This window comes from Salvelinus sp. IW2-2015, linkage group LG22 (genome assembly GCF_002910315.2).
Source record: "Salvelinus sp. IW2-2015 linkage group LG22, ASM291031v2, whole genome shotgun sequence".
NCBI classification, from domain to species: domain Eukaryota; kingdom Metazoa; phylum Chordata; class Actinopteri; order Salmoniformes; family Salmonidae; genus Salvelinus; species Salvelinus sp. IW2-2015.
In genome coordinates, this window is record NC_036862.1 from 22,372,760 (window position 1) to 22,389,629 (window position 16,870).

Genomic DNA, 16,870 nt, shown 5'->3' on the forward strand with positions numbered 1-16,870 from the left:
GCAACAGGGTTAAGTAGCTGGCTAGCTATTCATTTTCATGAACTGAAGTTCCATTTCAATAGGCGAACAACAAGTGGCAATCTAGGTAATACTTACTCTCAAGGATTCCTAAATCATTGCGAAGAATAATGAAAATGACTGCAGTTTCTACTGGTCATTGTTTTCAGGCTGGTTGTATTGGTGCTAGCTAGGTACCAAGCTTAAGCTAGTTACCCCAGAAGTTGCGGTCGAACGAATTATGCTTCATTATCAACGCGGTATKGTAAACACATCGTTCATGACCGGTATTTGCTTGTTTGCAGACTTTTTTGTATAGCTTTGACAGTGCTACTATATATTTTTTGACATGCAAAGACCCAAACGGCATTCCATAGTATGTATGTCTAGAAGCTAATAGCAGTGACACTATTACTGTATAACTYCGGTAGAGCAATAACTGAAAAATAGCGCACTTGGTAGTGTGTACCGGTGCTCGACCAGTCGGCAAAAGCCGACATCACCCACGACAGAGAACGGTTGATTGTCAAGGGCAATGAATTCCATTATCTTGGCCTTAAAGGATTTCGCCTTTTGAGTTGTCTCGCTGAAATTTTCTTACTCTTTCAAAGGACTGCTGGACTTGTTGACTGCTCGATCCACACAGCAGACATTGTGGGCTAGGTTATGAATGCTGTGTTGCACATGTAGAGYAACATTTTATGTGGCGTCATTACGGCACGTACCTACATTATATAGGTATGCACATCAGCTTTGACATCGGTTTTGTACATCAGCGTTAAAGTAGACATCGGCCGATACCGATGTTGGCATTTTTAGCTAATATCGTCCAATTCCAATATGTTCACCGATATATTGTGCATCCCTACCTGAAATGCTTTTCCAACAATCTTGAAGGAGTTYCCACATATGCTCAGCACTTGTTGGCTGCTTTTCTTTCACTCTGCGGTCCAACTCATCAAAAAACCATCTCAATTGGGTTGAGGTCGGGTGATTATGGAGGCCAGGYCATCTGATGCATCATTCCATCATTCTCCTTCTTGGTCAAATAGCCCTTACACAGCCTGGAGGTGTGTTTTGGGTCATTGTCCAGTTAAAAATCAAATGATAGTCCCACTAAGTGCAAACCAAATGGGATGGGGTATCGCTGCAGAATGCTGTGGTAGCCCTGCTGGTTAAGTGTGCCTTGAATTCTAAATAAATCACAGACAGTGTCACCAGCAAAGCAACCCCACACCATCATACCTCCTCCTCCATGCTTCACGGTGGAAACCACACATGCGGAGATCATCCATTCACCTACTCTGCGTCTCACAAAGACACGGCGGTTGGAACCAAAATTCTCAAATTTGGACTCATCAGACCAAAGGACAGATTTCCACCGGTCTAATGTCCATTGATTGTGTTTCTTGGCCCAAGCAAGTCTCTTCTTATTATTGGTGTCCTTTAGTAGTGGTTTCTTTGCAGAAATTCGACCATGAAGGCCTGATTGACACAGTCTCCTCTGAACAGTTGATGTTGAGATGTGTCTGTTACTTGAAATCTGTGAACCATTTATTTGGGCTGCAATCTGAGGGGCAGTTAACTCTAATGAACTTGTCTTCTGCAGCAGAGGAAACTCTGGGTCTTCCTTTCCTGTGGCGGTCCTCTTGAGAGCCAGTTTCATCATAGCGCTTGATGATTTTTGCGACTGCACGTAACAAGTTCTTGAAATGTTCTGGATTGACTGACCATGTCTTATAGTAATGATGGACTGTCATTTCTCTTTCCTGATTTTAGCTGTTCTTGCCATAATATGGACTTGGTATTTTACCAAATAGGGCTATCTTCTGTATACCACCCCTACCTTGTCACAAAACAWCTGATTGGCTCAAACACTTTAAGGAAGAAAGAAATTCCGCAAAGTAACTTTTAACAAGGCACACCTGTTTATTGAAATGCATTCCAAGTGACTACCACATGAAGCTGGTTGAGAGAATGCCAAGAGTGTGCAAAGCTGTCATCAATGCAAAGGGTGGCTACTGTGAAGAATTTCAAATGTAGAATAGATTTTGATTTGTTTAACACTCTTTTGGTTACTACATGATTCCATATGTGTTATTTCATAGTTTTGATGTCTTCACTATTATGAAAAGAGTGCAAATAAAGAAAAACCCTGGAATGAGTAAGTGTGTCCAAACTTTTGACTAGTACTGTAGCTGAAAAAGTGGATTCCAATTGGACAAAAACAGAAATACCTTATTTACATAAGTATTCAAACCACTTGCTATAAGACTCAAAATTGAGCTCAGGTGCATCCTGTTTCCATTGATCATCCTTGAGATGTTTCTACAACTTGATTGGAGTTSACCTGTGGTAAATTCAATTGATTGGACATGATTTGGAAAGGGACAGAACTGTCTGTTTAAGGTCCCACAGTTGACAGTGCATGTCAGAGCAAAAACTAAGTCGAGGTCGAAGGAATTGTCTGTAGAGCTCCGAAAAAGGATTGTGTCGAGGCACGGATCTGGGGAAGGGTTTCTGCAGCATGGATGGTCCCCAAGAACACACTGGCCTTCATCATTCTTAAATGGAAGAAGTTTGGAACCACCAAGACTCTTCCTAGAGCTGATCAATCGGGGGAGAAGGGAGTTTGTTAGGGAGGTCACCAAGAACCCGATGGTCACTCTGACAGAGCTTTAGAGTTCCTCTGTGGATATATGAGAACCTTTCAGAAGGACAACTATCTCTGYAGCACTCCACCAATCAGGCCTTTATGGTAGAGTGACCAAACGGAAGCCACTCCTCAGTAAAAGGCACATGACAGTCCGCTTGGAGTTTGCCAAAAAGGCACCTAAAGGACTCTGACCATGAGAAACAAGATTCTCTGGTCTGATGAAACCAAGATTGTACACTTTGGCCTGAATGCCAAGCGTCACATCTGGAGGAAACCTGGCACCATTCCTAGGGTGAAACATGGTGGTGGCAGCATCATGCTGTGGGGATGTTTTTCAATGGTAGGGACTGGGAGACTAGTCAGGATCGAGGGAAAGATGAACAGAGCAAAGTACAGAAAGATCCTTGATAAAAACCTGATCCAGAGCGCTCAGGACACCAGACTGKGGCAAAGGTTCACCTTCCAACTGGACAACAACCCTAAGCACACAACCAAGACAGCGCAGGAGTGGCTTTGGGATAAATCTCTGAATGTCCTTGAGTGGCCCAGCCAGAGCCCGGACTTGAACCCGATCKAACATCTCTAGAGAGACCTGAAAATAACTGTGCAGCAACGCTCCCCTTCCAACCTGACAGAGCTTGAGAGGATCTGCAGAGAAGAAGGGAGAAACTCCCCAAATACAGGTGTGTCAAGCTTGTATCGGCATATCCAAGAAGACTCGATTCTGTAATTGCTGCCAAAAGGGCTTCAACAAAGTACTGAGTAAAGGGTCTGAATACTTATGTAAAATTTAATATTTCAGTTTTTTAATATAAATTAGCCCCCAAAAATAAAAAACTGTTTTTGCTTTGTCATTATGGGGTATTGTGTGTAGATTGATGAGGGGAAAAAACAATTTAATCAATTTTAGAATAAGGCTAACAAAATGTGGAAAAAGTTAAGGGGTCTGAATACTTTCAGAAAAAGCACGGTATGCAGAGCAGTTTCTCTCCTGACAGTGCTAGTATACAGTGGTGTGCTCTTAGCAAACATATGCACTGACAGAGGAGGCTGGTGGGAGGAGCTATAAGAGAATGGGCTCATTGTAAAGACTGGAATGGTATAAATGCAACGGTATCAAACACAAACTTATGGACACCATTCCAGCCATTACAATGAGCCCATCTTCCTATAGCTTCTCCCACCAACCTCCTCTGGCGCTGCACTACAAATACAGACGGACAGTGACTTGTGAATTTACATTAGGTTAATATCCCAAMGATTTCCACACAATATCAGCACAGCACCACTGGAGTAGGACATCAAATACTCTAAATCCTGACATGTCATAGGTTTTATTAAACTAGCTCTGAAGAACCTGCCTTACTTTATGAAACATAATCCCACCGTCAGTAATCTTCCCTGTGCTCAGGRAAATTCAGATTATCGGACTTTAATAGACACTGGTTGGTACACCATCTGCACTGACGACAAGTACTCACTGTTCTATCAAACCCCATCCTCTCATTCTAATCTCATCCAAATAATCTTACGTGATGTCATCCTCCGCTAAGAACAGACTGATTATAATAAAATAGGAAATGTACTAGGTGTAACAGAACATCTGATTATTTCAAGCAAATTTMTCTCCCATGCACTGACTGTGTGGTGTAAGGTTTGGCTGAGAAGGACGACAGATACCTTACAACAGGGGRAAAAAGGAGGACACCAGTACCTTGTTGAGGAGTCAGTGGTGCTGTCTGGCCTGCTCCATATGCTCCTAGTAGACAGACAAACATTTAAGAAAAAGTATKTGGAGTTTGGAAGGGATGAGATGATTTTTGCTAAGAGTGTTTCATGTTTAAAATAGCATAATGTAGTAGAATCTTGAAAAACTTTGATCAGAGAGTTTTTGGATAGAGAGTGAGAGAGCTGAAGACCATTTCTTCATTGTGCATTGGAACACACAAAGCAACCAAAACACACTTGTTCAGATAGATAGAACACAACCAATGGAAAGTGGCTGTGTTTTGGTGCGTCATGAACTAGGATGATCAGTGTGGGTCATTTCTCAGGACTTTCTCAAAGCAGGTTTAGTCATACGCACACTATCAGAAAACAGCAGACATCACATAATCACAAGGGGATYTTCCTCATGTAATGATGAGGTGCTTTGGAAATTACATAATACAAAACTTAGAGACTTTTGAAGAAAGTACAATTACGGTTGAGCATTATCTGATTGAGTAACAACCACATACTTTTACTAACACTGCAGTAGCAAAATACCATGTTTTGGTCTCATTACTGTCTGTGTAAACCAATAGTAAACAAGTAATAGATATATAGTAAACATATAGCAAATACCAAACAAGCACACTGCAAGGGTAAAGCGTTCACTGATGCCAGAAATAACATTCGCCATCTGTATCTGTTTTGTCAGTAAACAGTCTGCATTTCAGACTAGACAGGAATATGCAGCAGAGCTCATTAAGTCATCCAAAAAACATTTAATTATTCCCAAGCGTGGTCACACCATTGAGACATCTTGAATTAAATTATGACGTTTAATCATGTCAAGTGTAAGAAATGGTAAATGAACAGGCATTTATATGTTAAAAGAAAAAAGCCCCTAATAGAGATTTGGTTCATTTCAGATATAATGCTAGACATCATCATGTTGCCAGACAAAAGTCAATGAAAATTCAAATTAACTCTATATCATCAGTAATAATAGGAATTGGGACTTTTCCATTTTAACCTATAAATTGAGGAGGTTACCAGGAGTGTTTGATGTTTTCTGTGTATGTGTGCAATATTTTGCACCATGCTTGTAAAACATTAAAACCTGATTTTCATGGTCAATGCATGGTCAGAGTAGCTATCGGATTCACAGAAGCTACAGTAAAAGTGAGAGTAACTAGCATCTAGTGAATACGCCGAGAGAGAGAGAGAGAGAGAGAGAGAGAGAGAGAGACTGACATTCCCAACACCAGCTCAATTATTTTATTTTCATAACCAATTATGTGCTTAGAGCACTCAATGTTCCCCATCAATTCATTTAATGAGGGGAAACTAAACCAGGTATGGGGAAGTTGGCTGTTCCTTTCAATTGTCTCTAGATATGTTCCCCTCTCTCTTTCTCTCCCAGAGGTTAGCTCTAATACCAAAGCAACAGGCCCAAGTGCTGCTTGTCTGTCTGTCATTCTGGGTTACCTGTCTGTCGACAATTCGGTTTTAGTCCACYTCCTGATCCAGGCAGAAATGGGGTGGACATGGGCAGTTAAAGAGCCACCAGCGTGTGGAGTCAGGTTTAATTTTTGTTGTTTTGACTTGATATATTTTATTTTACAGTACAGCGGGAAATGTAGAGAGGGAGACTGATAGTAGGGGCATAGACAGAGGGTAGCCGAGACAAGGCTCAAACCCCTGTCGCCAAGGGGCAAACAGTATGTGGTCCGGATAAGGGATCAGGTTAATTGACATCTATTCTCTTGATGGTTATGTTGAGTGGCTAGCTTATTTGACCTTGATATAACTGTTGGCGACTATTTCTCAGTATTTAATTCAGTTTGCAAAATGATGTTAAGTTTGCCAAAAGTCTAAACTTATGGCCAATCGACAGTTTTCTACATTTACTGTAAGTGAATGATTGGCACATGTTTACAAAGGGGAACTCAAACTACTGAAGTGAATGCCCTTGCTTCCTCTGTCCTCCCTGAACAGTAAAGATGAACAGATATTAACAACTATCAACTTGGTTGTACTTTAAGCTCTTTTTGTTCTACTTTTATCTTTATAGTTCCTGSGTCACAACATCCCATTTTCTATGAAAGCATACTGTACACACACTGCATCTGATTTTCACAGATAGAGGTTATACACGTTACCTGGGTAGGGTTGCTGTAGGTAGCCKCCACCTTGCTGTGGGTAACCCCGTTGTTGTGGGTAGCCACCTCYGTAACCTGGGACTGCACCAGCACCTGCAAGGGTAACACAGCAAAAATGTACAAAACAACAACTACAAACACAACAACACTATACGTATACATTGTATACATTTAGTCTACATTTAGACAGGGTTACATACCCTACTGCAGCTTTGGCCACAGACTCAACTTATGCATAGTTTTTTTCTTAACAATCAGCCCAGAACACAACCAGTCAAATGTCAACATGCAGTATGAACTGAGAGGTCATATGCATTATGTATGCAAATTTACCAGGCCAGTGTGTTTATGCAAATATTCTAGCTACAGTATTTATCAAAAGGCTAATGGTGCTGAATTCTCTTTGGGAAACAACATTTGCATACAGTATTAGCAAAGTTGTACCATATGTGATAGCACGTGAAACAGGCAGTATGTTGTACTGTGGGATGCTCTGCTCTCTGTGTCAGTGAATATTTGACCAATGGGAAGTGGTTAATAGCCTGCAGACATTGGCTAGTCTGTATCCATGGGGCCTGGGGCAGAGAGCAGAATCTCTCCACTGCTAGACCAGCGTGATAACACTCCAACCAAACATCAAGGGAGAGGAGGAGAGGAGGGGATGCTGAAAGCTCCACAGCCTTGGTAATACACTTCCAAGTATAATCCTGAACATAGGTCAAAACCCTGCCAATGTGTTAACATAAACCTACGACGTAGATGTCGATTAAGGCATCCCCCCGCACCTCTCTGATTCAAAGGGATTGGGTTAAATGCAGAAGGCACATTTCAGTTGAATCCATTCAGTTGTACAACTGACTAAGTATCCCCCCTTTCCCTTCCCATATGAAGACATGAAATGTGCCATGCTAGTCTTGCGATGCCTGAATTGTCATAGAARACTTTTCTTCACAGTGTTTTGACAGTGGGTCTTAGTGGGGTGACACCGTCTTACTACCTACAGTGCATTCGGAAAGTATTCAGACCCCTTGATTTTTCCCCCACATTTTGTTACGTTACAGCCATATTCTAAAATGGATTTAAATTCAAAATTCATCAATCTACACACAATAGCCCATAATGACAAAGTGAAAACAGGTTTTTAGAACTACCTTATTTACATAAGTATTCAGACCATTTGMTATGAGACTCGAAATTGAGCTCAGGTGCGTCCTGTTTCCATTGATCATCCTTGAGATGTTTCTACAACTTGATTGGAGTCCACCTGTGGTAAATTCAATTGATTGGACATGATTTGGAAAGGCACACATCTGTCTATATCCCACAGTTGACAGTGCATGTCAGAGCAAAAACCAAGCCTTGAGGTCGAAGGAATTGTCAGTAGAGCTCGGAGACAGGATTGTGTCGAGGCACAGGTCTGGGAAAGAGTGCCAAAAAATGTCTGCAGCATTGAAGGTCCTCAAGAACACAGTGGCCTCCATCATTCTTAAATGGAAGAAGTTTGGAACCACCAAGACTCTTCCTAGAGCTGGCTGTCTGGCCAAACTGAGAAATTCGGGGAGAAGGGCCTTGGTCACCATCTCTACGGTGAAGTATGGTGGTGTCAGAAAAATGCTGTGGGGATGTTTTTCAGMGGCAGGGACGGGGAGACTAGTCAGGATCGAGGGAAAGATGAACAGAGCAAAGTACAGAAAGATCCTTGATAAAAACCTGCTCCAGAGCGCTCAGGACATCAGACTGGGGCAAAGGTTCACCTTCCAACAGGACAAAGACTCTAAGCATACAGCCAATACAACGCAGGAGTGGCTTTGGGTGGCCCAACCAGAGCCCGGATTTGAACCAGATCGAACATCTCTGGAGAGACCTGAAAATAGCTGTGCTCCCCATCCAACCTGACAGAGCTTGAGAGGATCTGCAGAGAAGAGTGGGAGAAGCTCCACAAATATAGGTGTGCCAAGCTTGTAGTGTAGACTGTAATCGCTGCCAAATGTGCTTCAATAAAGTAGAGGGTCTGAATACTTATGTAAATGTGATATTTCAGTATTTTATTTGTATTACATTTGCAAAACTTATAATAACCTGTTTTGTCTTTGTCATTATGGGGTATTGTGTGTAGATTGATGAGGAAAAACAACAATTTAATCAATTTTAGAATAAGGCTATAACATAAAAAAAAWTGGAAAAGTTAAGGGGTCTGAATACTTTCTGAATGCACTGAATGTGTGTGCATTTTTACCAGTTTATGAACATGAGGATGAAACCTCGCAGTTAACTACAGTAAACTACAGAAACTACAGCAGGACAGTCAGTCTCACCTGGATTATAACCAGCACCACCCGCACCCAGGTTACCATAACCTATTGAACAGGAGAGAGTGGAGCATTACTGAAGAGTTGATATAGTTGAACAATTTCAAATACTATTTGAACCCAGGTCTGCTGTTGAATATGGMTACGCTGTAGGCAGGAACATCTTGTATACAATGACGGAGTCCTACTTCCAATGGCAGAGCACACGCTGTACCGTTATACTCAGAGTAGGCCGACTCTCCAGAGGTCCATGCTGCTATAGTATCTCTAAACTTTCACACTTTGATGTTCCAAAAACCATTCCAAACTAACTCTGCCTGTGACGGTAATCAGTCTCCACTGGGAGTGTTTGTTGCCTCATTCTTCTATGTCTTGCCCTACAGTACTGTGCCCTGGGGGATTCACTCTCTGGCTTTGATATTACTTAAAAATCAAGATTTCTCACTACTTTTACGAGARCTCTACTCCAAAATAAAGATAACATCACTATGATATGTTGCTCAGATGTGGTAGTATATGTACATAAAAGTAAGAGTAAAACATGTAAGAGTATTAGTRCAAAGCTGGSCTTTAAGTGTCAGGGTTTTTACCTGGGGGTTTGGGTGCTTTTTGACCTGCTCCTGCCCCTACTCCCAGACCAACACCAGTGGGATACCTCACACCTGAAACATGAGACTGGGTTAGTTCTCATATAGCCTCGTACCAGGCCTCTAGTGGGTGACACTAGTCCTCCACTAAGAACATGGCTGACATTTCAGACACTAGATAGTTATTATCTGTAGCTTTATATGATCAGCTACTGTTGATGACAGTTGAACCTATCTAGCTAGACTTGGCAGTTAAAAACAAGGACAAGACATTTCCCTGGCTATGGTCAAGCTTTGTGTTGTTACAAAGCTACAACCACAGAACGTCCCAGAGGTCGTTGTTTGAGGTGGCATGAGAGTTTCAACAGTTTGGTTTGGAGAGGGTGTTTCTAGCTCAGTTGACATTGGGGTTTCAGACACAGTCCCATTGGCATCTCATTTCTGGCTCTGKTGTCTGTCACAGTCACCGCTCCAATCGCCTCATTGGTCATAGGAAGTGCAAGTCAATTACATTTCCTGGACAACGGTCACTCTGAGAGGCCAGCTGGCCTGCTTCCCCTCTCTCATACATACCCTGTCCCTGTCCATAACCACCTTGACCATAACCATACGGGTATCCCCCTGAATCATGAYGGAAAGAAAAGCAGCTTTATTCCTGACATGATGACTTCATTGCCTAGGAAACACCAGAGATTGGCTCAGCAAGATGTATGTAACACAATGTTATACAGAGTTGACCTGAGGTCAGGGAGTATGGAGTTACAATAAGCCATTGAATTTATGGGATGGGGTTGAACTCAACATGTCTCTTCGTACATCACCATTTTGGGGACATTGTGGATATTAATTGTTCAGTTACACAGAAAGCTTATTTATTTCCTRAGACAGGTACAAAAGTGATTCCATACCTGCACCACCACCTGCTCCAGTAAGAGGAATACCTGCTCCTCCAGCCGCACCGCCTGCTCCTCCCACAACTACAGGAGAGATACAAAACACAGTGAGTGAGATCATATACAGTGAGCTCCAAAAGTATTGGGACAGTGACATTTGTTTGTTTGTTTTGGCTCTGTAGTCCAGAACTTTGGATTTGAAATGACACAATGACTATGAGGTTAAAGTGCAGACATTCAGCTTTAATCTGAGGATATTTTCATCSATATCGGGTAAATGTTCAGAAATTGCAGCACTTTTTGTACATAGTCCCCCCATTTTAGGGGACCAAAAGTGTTGGGACAAATTCCCTTATATGTGTATTAAAGTAGTCAAAAGTTTAGTAAGTTTAGTATCACATCACACTTGTGACTCTACAAACTTGTTGGATGCATTAGCTGTTTGTTTTGGTAATGTTTCAGATTATTTTGTGTCCAATAGAAATAAATGGTAAAAAATGCATTGTGTCATTTTGGAGTCACTTTTATTGTAAATAAGAACACAATATGTTTCTAAACACTTCTACATTAATGTGGATGCAACCATAACTACAGATAATCCTGAATAAACCCTGAATAATGATGAGTGGGAAAGCATAAATATCATACTACCCCGCCCCCCCCCCCAAAAGATGCTAACCTCTCACCATTACAATAACAGGGGAGGTTAGCATCTTTTGGGGGGGGGGCGGGGTAGTATGATATTTATGCTTTCCCACTCATCATTATTCAGGGTTTATTCAGGATTATCTGTAGTTATGGTTGCATCCACATTAATGTAGAAGTGTGATATTTGTACAAAAAGTGCTGCAATTTCTGAACAATGTATTGGGGGTATGATATTTGTGCGTTTAACTTTCTCACTTCTCAATATTTACGATTCATTCAGGACTATCCGTAATCATGTTAGCATCCAAATTAACGTAGAAATGTTTAGAAACATATTTTATTCTTATCCAAAGTGCTGGAGTACAGAGCCAAAACAACAACAAATGTGTCACTGTCCCAATACTGTTGGAGCCTCACTGTATTGTACCTACATCTTTAATAAACACTTCTTATGGCACACTCTGACACACACCTGGAGGTTTCAGGGGCTTGGCTCCAGGAAGTTGTCCAGCTCCTGCTCCGTATGGATCTGAGGAAATACAGAGAACATAAACGTAATTTGCACAGCCTATTTTTACTCTCTACTCAACAGTGACTGTAATGCAATATCACCAGGGATACGGACATGAGATGATATTAATGGACAAATACCTGAATAAACCAATTACAGTGATGGGGATTTAGTCTGAGTAGAAAGTAACCTAAGGTCGCACATGGCCATAGTGAATTAAGTTTGAGACTCCATTACAAGAATGCAGACAGAGAAATTGGCTTACTTCCATATCCTCCTCCATAGGGATATCCACCAGCACCTGCACCTGTGGAGCAATATATGCCATTAAAACCCCATGGACATAACATATGGTGACATGTGGGGCTGTGGGATGGGTCACTGATCTGAATGATGGTGGAAAGGACGATACAGTACTGCCAATTACCTACTGTCTATGCTGAATGTCACACTCAAGCTTTATTGTCCTAGCTCTATCAACAATAATCTMTTCAACATGACCTTGTAATTTGATAGTGAAGACCTACAGAGAGTGTGAAGCTTTTAAAGTGATGACATAAGAGGTTTATTGTAAGGTCAGCCTAGAGGTCAGAGTTCATGGTCCAGTACATCTGGTACAATTCAAACTAGATGATGACGTATGTTGTTTTCTTTCTTTGTCTAGAATACTAGTTTTAAGAGGCTGTGGTGGAGTGGCCTCCTATTTCCTTCTCTCCCCTCCTCCTCTCTCATACATACCCTGTCCATAACCTTGACCATACCAGAGTTGTCCTGCTGAATCATGATGGAAAGAAAAGCAGCTTTATTCCTGACAAGGGAGCACCAGTGAGTGGCTCCGTCAGGTCACGTAGCTAACATAATAATTCCAATAAAGCTAGCTGCTTCCTGCTTATATAATAAACTTTAAAATGCCTTAAACATATGAACATATTACACCACTTATCCCTGGCCTGGCCATAAAATCCCAATCTTTTATCAGACCTTTGACTTATTCATTTACAGAGAAGAGGCCAAGGTCATATCTCATATCTCAACAAGCCAAGGTCATATCTCAGTGAAGTCATGCAGTAGTTTGAAATAAAAACAGAGATGTGTGTGTGTGTGTGTGTGTGTGTGTGTGTGTGCGTGTGTCTGCTACTAGTGTAGAGACGATAAGGTTGTGGTCTGCTCTTCTCCTCTCTCATACATACCCTGTCCATAACCACCATACGGGTATCCCCCTGTATCATGATGACAAAGAAAAGCTGCTTATTTCCTGAAATGATGACTTCATCACCAGGGCACCCAAATGAATGGCTCAGTCAAAWWWWTKTTAGTTAAGACAATAAATCAGAACATCCTAATGCAGATTCAGTCATGCAAGGGGCCTTTCAGGTTTAAGACCTCATATATTTATTTTGCGCTCTCATCTAGTTTAAGATTCTTTGTTGACCAATAGTCATAGATCTGCCTTCATTTTATGTTCTAATCAAAATATGTATTTGAATGCTCAATAGAAATGGTTCACAAATATATAGGCCTGAATTGTTTTATTTTTGCCTCTAGTGAAGGAACTACTCAGCCAGCTGAGACAGTGATAACATATTCAACACATTCACAGGACTTCAGGCAGTTAAATTAATTTGAAATTGATGGTGCAGAACTGTCTCTATCATCCTGATGCAAATAACTTCACCCTAAAGCTTTACCTCATACGGCATCGTTTTCAAATAATGCATATAACATGCATTTGAATGTATATAGATGACTGGATCCATGTGTCTAGATTTGGTCAATTCTTTAATATTACATGTCCTAACAGCACCTTATAAAGGCCTGAGACTACTAGCAAATCTAACTGCACCTTTTACTATCATATACTGTTGACTTGACCTTATCTCTGTACATTTCTAATCAATATGACTGTCTTGCAAYGGCTAACACGTTTTAGGTACGTCAACAAAACTTGTGGCCTGGGTTAGCATTATGATCAGTCTTAATTGGATGTTTTGGTGCATTAGACCAGAGAAAAGAGCTGATGCTGCTGTTCATTGTGTGTAAACAACTCTTGCTATTGACTCACGTGAAGAAGGTAATATCCTTATCTGATCAGTAACAAAGCATATTATTCCTAATCGTGTGTGCATAAGGGTTGGTACATCACTGTTATATGAATGTGCATAGGGGTTTATTAATTATATTTATATTGGCATGTAAAAGTGTTCAATCACATTATTGGATGGGTTATGGATCTGAGTTGATGGTATCAATTTGAAGTTGTAAACAACCAGTGCTGTAATACTACTGCAATAATATGGTATTAGTAGGGTTTCAGAATCTTTACCTGTCCCAGGGGGTTTAGGAGCTTTGCCACCTGCTCCGACACCCACACCTGTAAATAATATAAAGCCTAGTGGTTAGAGCGTTGGGCCAATAACAAAATTGGTCACTAGTTTGAATCCCCAAGACGACAATTTGATAAATATGCCGATGTGCCCTTAAGCAAGGCACTTAACCCTAATTGCTCCAGGGTCGCCGTTGATAATGGCTGACCACGGCAGTGACCCCACTCTCCAAGGGTGTCTCAGGGGGAGTTGGGATATGCAAAAAACACATTTCCAATTCAGACATTTGTATAATGTACGTGTGAAATTGGACAAATTTAAACACCCACTAAATTAATATTATTATTAATCATGTCACTACACAACTGGAAAACAAACTACTCAACAGCACCACCTGCAGGAGATTGTCACCATCATGTGGCTAAACAATGTCACATACTCTGCTCCTTATAGTCTCCACTATCGAGACACCTTACCTCCAGGCTGCTGTACTCCAGTAGCAACTACATGAGAAGTATTTGAAAGAAAACCAATACTAATTGAACCCAGGTCTGCTATGGTGGACACAACACTCACCAGGCTGAGCTGGACCTGTACCAACTGGAAACAAAGAGAAAAGTCTTTAACACACAGCTACAGAGCATATTGGTTCAAAGTGATGATAAATGAAAACCCTAATGTTTGATGTACAGTAAATACATWWAAAAAAAAATCACAGGTCAACAATGAAGATGAACTGATAGTAAAGCAATCTAATATTGCTCTTCAAAGATAAGAAGAAAAGATAGTAAAGTACAGAAATGTTGATAGGTACAAGTAGGAYGCCATTTTCATGCAGAAGGATTTTTACATTTTCAGGAGAATCATTTAAATGACTTACCACTAGGTTGAAGCACCCCAGCCCCAACTGTGAAGGCAATCATGTTAATTATTACCAGCTAAGTCATAATTATGACAGTTATAAAGTCTCCAAAATAGAATAACTTACCACTCAAAAAACTCAAATAAAATGTTCAGTGATTCTAATGACACAATGTTGCAAAACTAGTGAGAATGAATAATTGATGTTGGCTTCATAAAAAATATGGTCCAATACATACCTCCAGTTACTCCTGTGGCACCTGCAGCAAACCAAAAGAAAGTGAATCAATGACGKGATATATTAATAATATGAATTTCCATGAAAATGAAGAATAAAGTATTGAATCAAAGTACTCTATCCAAGACGCAACAAGACAGAGAAAAAATCACACAAAATAAAATATCGTAAAGATATATAAACATTTTAGTTTCTAGACTGAAGAACAAATCTAAAGCAGGGGCTCCAAAAAAATATGTGCTGGAAGAATTACACAGTAATATGAATTTTTGTGTCCATTTTCTCATAAAAACATTTTCAAACAATGTGGGATTTCAAATACAGTACCGTAAGTAAACATCAGGTAATAACAAGAATATGATCCCCTGCTGTAGAARATGCCGCAGAGGTGGGCAATTCCAGTCCTCCAGGGCCTGATTGGTGTCACAGTTTTTCCCCAGCTAACACACCTGACTCCAATCACCTAATCATGTTTAGAATGCAATTTGATTAATCACCTGTGTTTGCTAGGGATGGAGAAAAGGTGACACCAATCAGGCCCCTGAGGACTGGAGTTTCCCACCCCTGAAGGGAGATAGGACTTTAACTACCAAGGAGAAAGGATGAGCACAATCTCCAAGGAGAAAGGATGGCACAATCTCCATAGAAGCAATCTTTATTGTGGAGGACATTAACAGTAACTAGTCATATTACACTATACTGTAAGTCAATCAAGTATTGACAAGTGTCAGATGAATCTAATTGGTTAAAAAGCGAAGGGAGGGRGGAGAGAGCAGAAATGGGAGATATTTCAAGAGCAGCAAGCTGCGGAGTTAGTTGAGGGAAAGAGAGGAAGAGCGATTAAGAGGACAAACTACTTCTAGAAAATACCTGAGAGACATTATCTTGTCAACACCCACACCCACATGAACATTACATTCCTTCATTTTTTGTTGTTGTTGTTGCATTACAATGTTTTCACAATGTTTTCACAAAGGAATCTACCTGAATCAACTAAAATTAATTGTTTATCAAAAGCCAATAAGTAATCGTGTAAAATGTTATGAAGTGCTTATGTAAGGAATTGTAAAGAACATACAGTACGAGTCAAACGTTTGGACACACCTACTCATTCCAGGGTTTTTCTTTATTTTTACTATTTTCTATATTGTAGAATACTAGTGAAGACATCAAAACTATGAAATAACACATATGGAATCATGTAGTAACCAAAAAAGTGTTAAACAAATCAAAATATATTTGAGATTTGAGATTCTTCAAAGTAGCTGCCTTGACAGCTTTTCACACTCTTGGCATTCTCTCTTCATGAGGTAGTCACCTGGATCGCATTTCAATTCACAAGTGTGCCTTGTTAAAAGTTAATAGTGAAGACCTCAAAACTATTAAATAACACATATGGAATCATGCAGTAACCAAAAAAGTGTTAAACAAATCAAAATACATGTTAGATTCTTCAAAGTAGCCACCCTTTGCCTTGATGACAACTTTGCACCCTCTTGACATTCTCTCAACCAGCTTCACCTGGACTGCTTTTCCAACAGTCTTGAAGGAGTTCCACATATGCTCAGCACTTGTTGGCTGATTTTCCTTCACTCTGTGGTCCAACTCATCCCAAACCATCTCAATTGGGTTGAGGTCGGGTGATGGTGGAGGCCAGGGCATCTGATGAAACCCGGACAGGAAGATCAGTGACTCAACCCACTCAAGTGATGCACCCCTGATGTAGCACTCCATCACTCTCCTTCTTGGTCAAATAGCCCTTACACATCCTGGAGGTGTGTTGGGTCATTGTCCTGTTGAAAAACAAATGATAGTCACCACTAAGCGCAAACCAGATGGGATGGTGTATCGCTGCAGAATGCTGTGGTTAAGTGTGCGCCGGAGGAGATGGCTGCCGTTTTACGGTCTCCTAACCAATTGTTACTATTATGTGGTTTATTCGCTATATTTGTAAATTATTTTGTACATAATGTTTCT

General features: G+C 40.7%; 1 protein-coding gene across 14 annotated transcripts in view; it reads right to left on the reverse strand.

The window, feature by feature from the left end:
- Nucleotides 1-16,870, reverse strand: part of LOC111949621 (elastin-like) — a 109,111-nt gene that overhangs the window by 6,551 nt on the left and 85,690 nt on the right. For 11 of the 14 annotated variants that reach the window (XM_070434130.1, XM_070434138.1, XM_070434136.1 and 8 more), the window contains 14 exons: nt 14,895-14,915; nt 14,675-14,701; nt 14,371-14,394; nt 13,794-13,841; nt 12,661-12,690; nt 12,209-12,244; nt 11,736-11,777; nt 11,432-11,488; nt 10,327-10,395; nt 9,992-10,039; nt 9,422-9,493; nt 8,838-8,879; nt 6,523-6,615; nt 4,368-4,412 (listed from right to left, as the gene is read on the reverse strand). In XM_070434130.1, coding sequence (XP_070290231.1) covers nt 4,368-4,412; nt 6,523-6,615; nt 8,838-8,879; nt 9,422-9,493; nt 9,992-10,039; nt 10,327-10,395; nt 11,432-11,488; nt 11,736-11,777; nt 12,209-12,244; nt 12,661-12,690; nt 13,794-13,841; nt 14,371-14,394; nt 14,675-14,701; nt 14,895-14,915 — 654 coding nt within the window. The remainder of the gene's footprint in view (nt 1-4,367; nt 4,413-6,522; nt 6,616-8,837; nt 8,880-9,421; nt 9,494-9,991; nt 10,040-10,326; nt 10,396-11,431; nt 11,489-11,735; nt 11,778-12,208; nt 12,245-12,660; nt 12,691-13,793; nt 13,842-14,370; nt 14,395-14,674; nt 14,702-14,894; nt 14,916-16,870) is intronic. The other 3 variants (XM_070434129.1, XM_070434132.1, XM_070434135.1) reach the window with 3 other exon arrangements.